Below are 12,230 nucleotides of genomic sequence, written 5' to 3' on the forward strand. Positions count from 1 at the left end.
TAAGAAACCCACACCATCGGGGCCAGCTCTATGTGTTGCCCAGGTGAGATACAGGGTGAGGGGCAGGGACAGCTCTCCTGCTCTTATGGCCCCAGGGCCAGCTCCCCCACCTGTCTCCGGTGTTGACGGGTGAGGGGACTGCATCTCTCTTCAGCCCATGCCACCAGATGTCAGATGAGTAATGGGCTCTCCCTTGCTCACAACATCAGGGCTGGGTCACCCTCACCTCAGACCACCAGGCAGCTCTGCTGGGCTGCTTAGGCAAGGGGCAGAGCCTACTTTCCTTAGTGCTACAGCTGATAAGGGGGCCAAGTTAGAAGCTTTTATAAAATTAGAATTTTATAGTTTTATCCCTGGTAAGCCTTAAAAATTGAACTAAAGATCTAATTGAAGATTCTTTAGCATCAAAATATAACTGTAACCACAAATAGAGCCCACAGAGAGACCAGGAGCCTTTCCTGAACCTTTACAGTGTAACTTCATAGAATATTGTAGTTTCTTGTAAATTGAATCCGTTTATCCAAATAGCTAAAGTGTGACAAAGTTAAAGAAGACAATGAGGCTGGACATACATCCTGAAATCAGTTTCTGTCAGCCTGAATAGTCTTGAGGAATTTATAAGCCTTATTTATTAAAAGAGAACTATGTTGTTCCTTATTTAAAATGTTTAGTAAAAATGTCAGCAAGCCACAAGGTTGCTAATTACTTCAAGGTGAGCCAATCAGCATACACCCATTTTTTCTTAAACAACAAAAACAAAAAAACATCCTTTTATCCTAAACAAGAGTTGAATCCAAGCTACATATAGAAAGATTACATATGAATAGATATTAAACTATTAACCTTTTAATTTACAAGTTTTAAGCTGACTTTTTGCTAAAGATTTTATAAAGATTTAAAACCACACCCAATGAACTTAAAAATCCTGAGATGAGAGCGTTTAAACAAGAGTCTTTCAAATCTTGATATAACATTTATATTTTAGCAAAAGTTTTAGAGACATGAGAAAGAAGCAGTTTAGAGTTAAATAAAACCAAGAAAAGGAGTATGAGCCAAGCAGCTGTAGCTAGACTGGGAACAGTTCACTGTGAAAGGCCTAGTCCATGGCTCCTTCCCTGGCTCTTCTGTTTGCTTTCCTGCCTCCTGACAGAGTCACCAGTGTACCTGACCCAGAAGAGAGGTTGTGGAGGAAACTGTTGAACAGGCTTGCTCTGGTCTGGAGAAGAAGGGCTGCAGGAGGGACGTCATGAGCTAAGGGAGTCTAGGGTAGGGGAGGAGGTGAAGAGACAGTCGTCTCTTCTGTTTTTTGAAATTTGGGGAAATGGAGTTCTTTTGGATCTGACAGTAACAAGAGCATTGGGAATCGTTTCATGTTTTGGGGAAGGCTATGGGACCCTTTTGGCTAATAATTCAAAAAATAATCCACTCCTGACACTGATTGATTTTTCTTGGTGGCACAAGGTGTTTAGCTGGGGGAGGGGGAATAGAACATAGTATTATAAAAGGATAAACAGGAAACTAGAATTAAATTAAAACTAGGATTAAATAGGGAAATGAGAGGGCAGGGTAAAGGAGGGACAACTAACAGTAAGGCCTTTTGAAAATCCATATGGAAATCTTAAAAGATATGCATATCTAAAAACAATCTCAATGGAATAAGCATATAATAATGAGGGAGACAACTTATTTTCATGATGGGATGGAGAAAAGGCTTGGTGGTGGTGGGTGGCCACCGTTTCCTGGCCGACCAAATTCAAAGGAGGGGTGGCTCTGAAATTCGCACTCTGCATGCCTCAGTCCCCAGATCAGCTCAGGGGTGGGGTGGGGTGAAGTATGGCTATTGCCTGACCACCTCTAGGTGACCCTGTGGCTAGCCTCTCTGCAAGGCCTGCCACAGACTTTCTGTGAATCTCCGAGAAACAGGATTCTGAGAAGCCAGCAGCTCCCACCCTGTCGCGCTGTTCTGCTTCACGCATTTGCTGGCCTGGCACTTTTTTTTTTTTTTTTTAAATTTTTTTTAATGTGCATTGGTGTTTTGCCTGCATGTGTGTGTTAGCATGTCAGATCCCCTGGAACTGGAGCTACAGTCAGTTGTGAGCTGCCATGAGAGCTGTGACTTGAACCTGGGGCATCTGGTACAGCAGGGTCTCCACTGCAGAGCCATCTCTCCAGTGTGGTTTTCCTCTTTAGCTGGCCAGCCATCGGGTCTGGGCTCCGGCTCAGGCTTTTGTGATTAAAGCTAGGAAGTTGCTGCTGTCATGCAGAGCCTTGAACCAAGAAGCTGATGGCATCCTGGGCTTCACTGGCACAGTCTGACCGCCATACAGAACCTGCCCTGTGAGCTACGTGGGTGACAACCAGGTACAATCACATACACCACTGCTGCAGGGCCGGCAATACAAGCATCCCACCCTAGAGATGGGGAAAGGAGGCACAGTGATATCCCTGCCAGTGTCCCTCTTAAATGGGAGGGGGACTGGACATAACTATGGCGTCTCCAGGGTGACGAGGCATGCAGGCCTGGCAGACACTAACACCTCCCAACACTGGCATCTATCCCAGGGCTCTGGCCTTTGCCATGTTCCCGCTGGAGCAGCGGACTTTCTACCCCATCACAGCTGCCTGTGTCCCTTCTGCTGATCTGCCATGTGCTACATCTTACTGGTTTACTGCAAGTTCCCAAAAAGCTAGAGACCCATCTTTTCATGGCAAGTCTCTAGTCCCAGGCAGATCCTCAATAAAGGAGAGGCTACCGTGTGGGCCTTCTTTTCAAGGAGGGCACGGTGACTGCTGACTTGGAAGTGAATCTGCACAGCGGTGGGAAGGAAGGCTGAGGAAGACCCATGGCCTCAGGACAGGAGCTCTGGATGAGTCCCGCTAGCTTGGGCGTGGTTGAAAGCTACTTACTGCTGCAGAACTACCCTTCCCAAATCTTAAAACCACCTCCACCAGTTAGTTTGCCTGGGATGTAACCAGGGAAGGCCTGGGGGTACAACTTGTCTCTACAGTCTGCCATGCTTTGTGTGACTTTGGTCCTGGAACTCTGACTAGGGGAAATAAGGGAATGAACAAAGGACAAACACACAGACATGGTAAAGTTGGGAGGGGACCGCCCCACCCGGCAGCTGCTGCATGTTTATTAGGCACAGCACAGAGAGAGGTTACGCATTCTCTAATGGAGGCCTCTGTAGGTGAGCAGTCTTGGGTTATAAGCATCTTTGCACACACTGGCCAACCAAACATAACCACTCACACTGGGACTCAGAGGAAGGCTCCACTTGAGTGGGACTGAGGCTTAGGAGTTCTTGACCCGCAGTGTCTGTGTCAGCAATACACATCCCGTCAGGACGTGCTTCCCTCCCCACAGTGTGCTAGCTCAGGATGCTGTGCGGGTGGGTAGAACAGGCTGGGGTGGGAACATACTGGGGCGAAGATGAGGTTGCCTCTGCTTTAGAGGAAGGTGAGCTGGAGACTCAGAGGAGTGAGGCACATGTAATGGATAGGGACAAGGCCTTATCTACAGTGGGCTAATTGGAGGACAGGGAGGCTATGAACGGGACAGTAGGACCTGGCTTTGGCAGCTGAGTAGCTGTGGATCGGGGTAGGCACAAGGATGCAGGAACTTGCTATGCCATGTTGAGGGTCAAGGGTACTGTGGGAAGGTTGAGGTGAATGACCATCTCTGCATGGTGGGCTTAATTGGTTGTAATTCTTTGGTAGGAAGATGGCACCCATCCCCTCATTTTTGTTTTTTATTCTTTTTTTGAGATAGGTTTTCTCTATATAACAACCCTGGCTATTCTGGAACTTGCTTTGGCGACTAGGCTGGCCTCAAACTCGCAGAGATCCACCTGCCTCTGCCTCCAGAGTGCTGGAATTAAAGGTGTGTAGTACTCCCACTAGTTCCCCTGATTTTCTTAACTACAGCCAGAATTCTGACACTGGCTTCCCATGGTCACTGGGGGGTCTGAGTGTGCTCCAGAGTGTCACAGAGTGAAGTTACCCCTCATATCAAGTGCCTCTGGGGGGAACACAACCTCTGCAGCCACTGTGAAGCTACCATGCAACTAGTGCCTAGCATTTCCTGAGCAGGAAGGTGTGCCCACCGCTCACCACAGACTCTCCTCCCAGACTGGATGGAGGCCTTCATCTGGGCTCCCTTCACCTATGGGAGCTTCTCCTAATGCAGGCATGGCCCTCCTGCCCTTTCTGGAATTTAAGGAGCTGTTGTGTCGTTAGCACACAGGCAGTCTCCCTCTTTGAGATAATGCAGCTATATCTCTGTAGACAAAAGTGAGCAGATGTAGAGGGAGCCCCCCCTGCCTGGGAGCCCCCCTCCTCCGTGTAGAAATGTTGCCTCTTCCCACATCTGTCTTACAACAGATGTGTTTAGAGTTCAGAGGCTGGCTTCCAGTCAAAGTGTCCACTTTGGAGTGCTAGAATCAACTCCATAAGGACCAACTGGCAAATGGGTAGACCTGGATTCCAAAACTCACACATAGAGGGGCTGCCCTGGCTTTGGCTGGTTCCTGTGTCCGGAGCAGGAGCAGCCCTGCCTTGCCCCAGGGCTGCCCGATAGCTTTACCTAGCCACGCCTGGGGCCTGCTGATAGCTCTACCTAGCCACGCCTGGGGCCTGCTGATAGCTCTACCTAGCAGTATCTTCAGGCTCAGCCTTTAGTTTGGAAACAGGAAGAATGGAGTTGCAGGAGCAGGCTCAATGGGAAGGACCCAGCAAAACAAGCCCAACCCAAAGGCAAACAGCCAGTACTGGCCTAGGGTGTTCCCAAGGTAGAAGCGGGGCTCAAACACCAGAGCCTCTAAGTGAAGTCCTCAGGTAGAGAGCTGAACTAGGTAGAAGGACAGTTGGAGACAGGGGTGAGGCACTTCTGGCACACGTGGGGCTATTACTGGTCTGGAGAAGGCCCCAAAGGTCCAGTGAGCTAGTCCCTGTGCCTATGAGGGCTTGTGGCTCCTGGGCCATGCTTTCATCACTGGCTGCCTGGGAGCCTGAAGCTGCCTCAGCACATGCTAAATGACTGCTCATTTGCTGGCTCCTGGGCTTCATCTAAACTACAGGTGCCCCCCACTCTGTCCTCCCTATGTGTCATTTAAGATGTAAAGTGCTCTGACCTCCCCATTCCTACCCTGTGGCAAATCCTCTGCTGCAGGAGACTGCCATGGGGAGGGCCCCACATCAAAAGGCCTCTGTAGCCCACACTGTCAATGGGAGTGGCACTTCTGGACCCACAATCCTCCCTAATGGCTCTGCCACTCACTTCACACCTGCTCTTCCAATGTCTTAACCTCGCTGGGCTGACAAGGGCAGACAGCATTGGTGGTATCATGCAGGTAAGGAAGCAGTTTCAGGAGGCTGTGAAGGTTGCCCATGTTACAAAGGAAGGAAAAGCAGGTGAGGCCAAGCCATGGACGGCACCAGCTGCACCTGGCCAGGCGCTTCTGTGCTTGCATGACCTCAGAGCTAGGTTCTTGGAAGAATGGGGTCACTCTCCCAAAGGAGGAGTCGTTTCCTACATTATTAGCCTGAGTTCCAGCACCGAGGTTCATGAGGACATCGTTAAGCAGATAATGGAGCCTCATGAACAGAACTACAACTTCTACCCCAACATGGTCCTGAGACTGGGTATATGAACTTGTTATTTCTTACCAGAAAAAGGATTTGCCTAGCATGGAGGAAGGCATCTGATCAGTGAAGAGGCCTGGCTTGATAGCTCTCTGTGTATACAGCCTCTTCTCCAGGCTCCTACGTCCTAGTAGCTCCCACTCTGGATAAAGGCAGAGGCCAGGACTGTGTCCTGGGGAAAGATAGAACTGGCTGACACAGGGCCATAGGTACTCCCCACTTTGTCCTTGAGTGGCCACTGGGAGAGCTGTTACAAAAACAGCAACCTGCACCAACACTGGCGCTATGGCTAGGGGATCCTTTGCATTTCTTCAGCTCTCCTGCCACTAAGGGCAGCACCTGCATGCTCGTCCAGCACAGCCATCCCTGCACACGGGAGGAGGCAAGTCCCAGGGAGAGGCTGTGCTCTAGAGCTATACTTATTTGGCAGTGTGGTCATTTCTTTTCTTTTTAAGCTGCAGTTAGCGCAGAACAGCAGGTCATCTTTGACGAAATAAACCAGGAAGGCCCCACGACCACAGCAAACCTGTAAGACAAGGCAAGTCTGTGACCCTCTGGAGCACACCGGAATGTTTTAACTCACAATTCCAATCTGATCAGAGAGGATTGCGTGAAACAGAGACATGTTTAAAAAAGTAAATGACAATGGGGAGTAATCTAAGCTTGGCATATATATATAAACTGTATTTAGCTGCTACAATCAAAATGTGAGCGTTCAGAACGGATGATTACCAAGTGGCTAAAGAAAAAAGTTCAATATCCAGGGTTTTAAAATGTGCAGTTAGATAGAGTACCTGATAACGCACAGGGGAGGAACACATTCTGCACCAGCAACGTCGGGACAGAAAGGGAAGCAATGTTCAACAGGAAGAGTGAAGTCACCTAGTAAACATAGCACTCTCCAAGCAGAAAAGCGGGCTAACTGGGGACCACAGAAACATCTCCGTGTGAACCCAGGAGCTCTCACGGGGCACTCACACAGCACAGGATGGGGCACGGGCAGGGCAGGTAGGTTAAAGACTGTGAAATGCCCATTCAAATGGCAGGGAATCAGCCTGTCACCTTCTTGGCTCCGTGGATAGACAATAACACTCAGCTATGACCCTTCTTCTCAAAGCAGAGAGAATGTTGGGGACAGTGTCTCAGCTGGGGCAGACATGGCCAGCACTGTAGCAGGCCTGGAGGGGTGAGTAAATACTTCCTTAGGGCTAAGGGTACGGATGCCTCTGTGAAGCGGCTGAGGGCAACCTTCCCTCGGAGGATGGATGCCCACCATGTGGTGGCCCTGGTTCTTATGTCTTCATGGGACATGGAACTAGCCTCCTTAGAGTGCTAGAGGACTAGTCCGAGGAAGGGGCAGAGCTCATCGGGCACTGGCTGAGCCCTGCCATCTAGTACAGCTAAAAAGTCCTCATAGGGGAGGACTTCAGTGTCCCTGTTTCCAAGATGGAGGAGCATCACACATCAGTGTACTTGTCTGCAGAGAAAGGCAGTGCTGGGAAGGAGGGGGACACTGCCCAGAGGCTACTGCCCTCTGCAGGAGGGACACAAGGCAAGTGTAGCAGGTGCTACATCTGCCAACAGTTCCCACTGTCCCCAGTGGAGTGCCAGCTTGGGCACAGAAAGCCCTTCTCCTTGCAGGAAAGAGTGCCCGGCACAGCTCTGACTCTGCCAGCAAAGGAGGTGGCACAGCTGTGGCAGCCCAGGCAGGGCACAGGGCATGCAGAACCATCCTTGAAGCAGTACCCGGATGACTTTACAGCTGAGCATCAGAGTGGGGCGGGCTGAGTAGGGGCCCTGGATTCTTCTGGCCCCTGGAATGCTTTTTGGGAAGCCTGCTCCCACAGAAGGGACCCCAAATCTAATTCCCAGTGGGGTTTGGCTCTTGGTCGTGGAAATGTGATTTCCCTTTATGCTGCTCATTGTAAGAGGCCACCTTAGTTTACAGCCGCCTCATGCTTCATGCCTGTGGAGATTCTAGAAGGTGAAATGCAGTTCAGGGAGAACAGTGGAGGCTGAAGTTTATTCAGCACAGGGCCTGGAAATGTACTCGAGTCAAACCAGAATCTGAGTCCTAATCTGAGCCCCTGCATCTCCAGTTCACTCTGAGTGCAGCACGGCTTCTGAAGGCAGCAGGGAGGCTGGCTGCCAGATCGCCAAAGCCTTGCTAACAGGAAGTCCTGAAAGCAGCTCCTCCCGCTAGGTGCAGCCGAAAGAGCTGCTGGGGAGGAGGATGGAAGACGGTGACACAAACTGTGGTCTGTCTGACAGTGGGCACGGAGCTGGGTGCCTGACTTCGCCCTAGCTCAGAGCAAGGGTCACAGGGTCAGGTGGAAAGCTCTACCTGCACTTCTGGTGAACATAGGGCACGAAAAGAGGAAACCTCTTGTTAAAGGATGGGTGTGCCAGTGCCAAAATGCATGCTGGGAAAAAAAAGTTAGTTCAGCAGCAGGGTCTCCACTAGTCGGGTCCCTGTGTTCAGATGTCCAGGGGACTGACGATGGTAAAGCCAGAGTCTTTGCTGCTGTCGTCATCAGGGCTGGAGCTGGGGTTGCTGGAGGAGGCTGAGGCTGGGCCCATCAAGGGGTCTGAGAATACCAATGGGGAGCAGGCTGCTCTGCTCCTCCCAGATGTGCTTCTGAGGGTGAGAAGAGGCTGGGACTGGCCTGAGAAGGCCCCCCTGGCACTGCGCCCCTCATCTTCTTTGTTAACCAGAATGAAGTCATCGGGGGTCCCTCCACCTGTGCAGCCCGGCGTCTCTGAAGGGGCCTGTGAAGTAAAACCAGAGGGAAAGGATGGTGACAGCAGGCATGGCAACCCTGTACAAAGGCCAGTGAGCAAGGTGGCCATGAGGGGTTACCTCACCCTGTACCTCATTTAGGAAGAGCCTAGTCTGCCCGTGAGAGCAGCACTGCCTTGCCAGCCCTCTGAAAGCAAACACTTGCCACCCAGGAGATGGAAGTCAAGCTACTGTTTGAAAAGCTGCAAGGAAATGCAGCGTCCATACTGTAGGAGGGTCAGGCCCAGGAGCCAGCTACCAGGCCATAGATGCTACTCTGACACCAGCCTCCCGTAAGCTCCTTGTAATCTTGTATTTCACATCAACGAGACAGGGTGAAGCGGCACGTGCAGGCTCACGAAGCTGCTTTGGAATGTGAGATACCACGTCTGGAGTGTTTTATTGTCTCTCAGCTAGCTAATCTTGGGTGCAATGGTGGTACTGGTAGCAATAAATAGTAAATCAAGAAAAATAAACAGGAAAATCAAGAAAGTAAAGTTCAGTGGAAACACAGTAATGATTTAGTCCACAATTATTTTCCCCTTCACAAAAATTTTAAGTGGATTTTTATCATTTTAGCCGACAGACACTAATATCTATGAACACACGTAAAAGTCTGGGGTTAGCTGGGTGTGTTGGGTCATACTTTTAATCCAAGCACTTGGAAAGTGGCTTTGGTTATATAGTGAGGCCTGGTATGGAAAAGGTAAAGTCAGCAAACAAAGCTGTAATCTTGCCAAGACGGTCTAGTACCAGGTGAGGAGACACCTTACCTCAGCATGCACTGCCCGCTGACTGCACCTGCGTCCCCTGCCCTGAGACAGAGACAGCTCCCTTCAGCAAACAAAGCTGTAATCTTGCCAAGACGGTCTAGTACCAGGTGAGGAGACACCTTACCTCAGCATGCACTGCCCGCTGACTGCACCTGCGTCCCCTGCCCTGAGACAGAGACAGCTCCCTTAAAGGGCGGCCAGAGAACACGTCTGACTCCTGTTAGTGTCTTCTTGCAGAAGACAAAGACAGGGCATGGGGCTCCTTAGTGCAAGCCTGGGCTGATCTCAGATGCAGCTATGGAGGAAAGTGTTTGCCTACTCAAGGTTGGGCCATGCGTTGTGTGCTGACTGCTAACAAGGCTCTGTGTCTAGGAGAGAGTGCAACATAAAAGAGGCGGCAGGAAAGGAGAAATGGGGCATTTCTGGAGTCTCTAACCTGTGAAGTGGGTTCAAACGTTCCAGCCACCTGTTCCCGAGTGCCACGTTCCTAGAGCAATTCCTTCTCAGGAAGGATGAATGCCAGGCTCCCAGGGCTCATGGCACTGAGCTCATGGTGCTGCTCCATAAGGGCCAGAGTGCCATGAACACTCCCTGGAAACGCACTAACTTACATCAGACCTGAAGTCTGGGTACAAGACCATGCAGGACCAGCTCTCAGCACCACCGTCGCTCCCAGAGAACGTTCCAGCAAAGTAAGAGCTGATACAGGAGTGTCTTTGCTGTTATTGGCTTTGCACTTCCCAAGGGGCCAACACACTTAGTTTTCCTACAAGTTCTTACAACTATGAACACCAGCAGAGCCTGTCTCTGTCGTATGCAGCTCAACATTTCAAATATAGCAAATGGTTAGTGACCCTCAAAGATTTCTGTCCTGTAGTATTTTTACACAGTCAACTAAAAAATCATTTTGATTTTAAAACCGCCAATGAAAAGTAGTTGGTGAGTCTATGTGCACCAAAGTTTACCTATATCTGTGTAGGGAAGGGAAATTTGGAGAAACTTATCAAATTAAAGTGCGAATTTATGGGGTGAAAATGCACTCACACAGCTCTGTGGCCCTTTCCAACAACTGTACAGGTCAACTAGAGCGCTGCCATCTGGAGGAAGACCCAGAAAACCGAAAAGCAATTCCCATTCCAATGCAGGAATTTTTCTCTGGTTCCTCTCTTAAGGATGAACTTCCTAAGCTGAGTTTTCAGAGAAGTCACTGGAACACCAGGGCCTAGCACACACCTACCATCGCAGACCTTACGAGTCTGAGGCAGAAGGACCTTGTGTTTGTGGCTAGCTTATGCTATATGGTGAAGCCCTGTCTCAAGCAATCGTACAAAATCATTAAAACTTTAGAATACAGGTTGCAGGGAGTCATCAGGATGGCTCAGTGGGCAAAGGTGCCTACCAGCAAGTCTGAATTTGATTGCTTGGAATCACACAGTAGGAGAGGACCAACTCTATAAGGCTTTTGGTCTTCATATGTATGTTACAAAATAAATAAATAATAAAATTTAAAAATTAAATATAACTTGGGCATGAACAATTTTTTGGTTGGTTACTAATGCACAGTGAGGCACCTAGAGGAGCTACAGGTTTAGCACAGGGCACAGGGCTCCTGACAAGCCAGGCTTTGCACCTTCTCTCTTCTGTTACTGATAAGCAGGTAGACTGAGCACACAAGAAAGGCCCAAGATTGCTCTAGCCAGAACACCCTGTTGGAATGACCCTGAGGGTACTGGTACCTGATAGGAAAAATGGGAGCTACGGCCTCAACCTCAGAGTGCTCCACGGGTTTAAGGAGTTGTTAAAAAACAAACAAACAAACAAACAAACAGCAACAGCAGTAAATTCAGTAGGATGTTCTCTGCCTTTCACAGAGGATATTTGCTGACCCGTGTCTTAGCAGCTATTCACTAATGAGAAGTTCTTCCTCAAGAAGTTAGGGGAATGATTTTGGCAAAATGGGATCTCATCAGGAGGAATGCACTGCAGGCAGCGTTGAGACAGTGTACAGAGTCCTTCCAGTGCTAGAGGACTAGAGAGACAGCTGGAAGGCCATAGATCCCTCATGGCATCCCAGAGTGGCCGGAGGCTCAGGCTTACAGAGCAAGCGCTGTGCAGCTCTCAGAGACATGAGTCTCGTCACCACTAGGAGCAGCGTCCTCTCTAGCTCTAGAGAGCATGACGGTGCTTAGGGTTCAGGCTGGATTATCTCTCAGCTCAACTTCATATCCAGTAGCCTGAAGAGCTTTGATAGGACTGGCCTTATTCATAACTCCGGAGAACCTAGGTTAACTTTGTGAAAGCCACTCTCCTCAATATTCATCAAAACTCCTGTACCTGCTTGGTGGCCCTAGGAACTTGGTGGCTCTGGTCCTGGCCGCTGGAGCAGTAGTGATCATCCGCAATGGTAATCTGTTCATTCTCCTCAGCCTCCAGTTGGCTCTGATTGAAGCGCAGGGAACCTTTCAGAATGTCTTTGATCTATTTTCAAAGGGGAAAGAAAATAACAAAAAGATAAATGAGTTTGTAGCTAAATGTAGCTAAGTATCACATACATTTGAAGCAGACTTGTCATTGACCCCTTTTTCCTACAGTAATTCCTTACTTTGTAGTTCTAGTTACTGCTAGTCACTGAACTTGGAGAAAGAATAGGTCCTCAGTTCTAAGCTGTCTGCTTGTCTGAGCAGTATACTGAAATCTCTCACCTTCTCTAGTAAGACAACGTGCAGAAGCGCTAGGATGGGAATCAATCCTTCGTCCAGATCGCCCACTGCCATGAACTCCTGTCCTGTTCACCACAACTGTGCTGCATCACAGTACTTCACACAGTAGCCACGTGTTACAGCACAGTACACACCCCCTACTTCACACAGTAGCCACGTGTTACAGCACAGTACACACCCCCTACTTCACACAGTAGCCACGTGTTACAGCACAGTACACACCTCCCTACTTCACACAGGAGCCACGTGTTACAGCACAGTACACACCCCCCACTTCACACAGTAGCCACGTGTTACAGCACAGTACACACCCCC

At 49.5% G+C, this 12,230-nt stretch overlaps 1 protein-coding gene across 5 annotated transcripts in view; it reads right to left on the reverse strand.

Annotated features, from left to right (window-relative positions):
* Nucleotides 1–960: 960 nt before the first annotated feature.
* Nucleotides 961–12,230, reverse strand: part of Tbc1d5 (TBC1 domain family member 5) — a 429,722-nt gene continuing 418,452 nt past the window's right edge. For 4 of the 5 annotated variants that reach the window (XM_050165069.1, XM_050165070.1, XM_050165067.1 and 1 more), the window contains 2 exons: nt 11,530–11,673; nt 961–8,412 (listed from right to left, as the gene is read on the reverse strand). In XM_050165069.1, the coding sequence (XP_050021026.1) occupies nt 8,122–8,412; nt 11,530–11,673 (435 nt within the window). In that variant the 3' untranslated portion in view covers nt 961–8,121. The remainder of the gene's footprint in view (nt 8,413–11,529; nt 11,674–12,230) is intronic. The other variant, XR_007595848.1, reaches the window with a different exon arrangement.

The sequence above is a fragment of the Alexandromys fortis genome, unplaced genomic scaffold (genome assembly GCF_014885135.2).
Source record: "Alexandromys fortis isolate MF-2015 unplaced genomic scaffold, M_Fortis_MF-2015_v1.1 scaffold_121, whole genome shotgun sequence".
NCBI classification, from domain to species: Eukaryota; Metazoa; Chordata; class Mammalia; order Rodentia; family Cricetidae; genus Alexandromys; species Alexandromys fortis.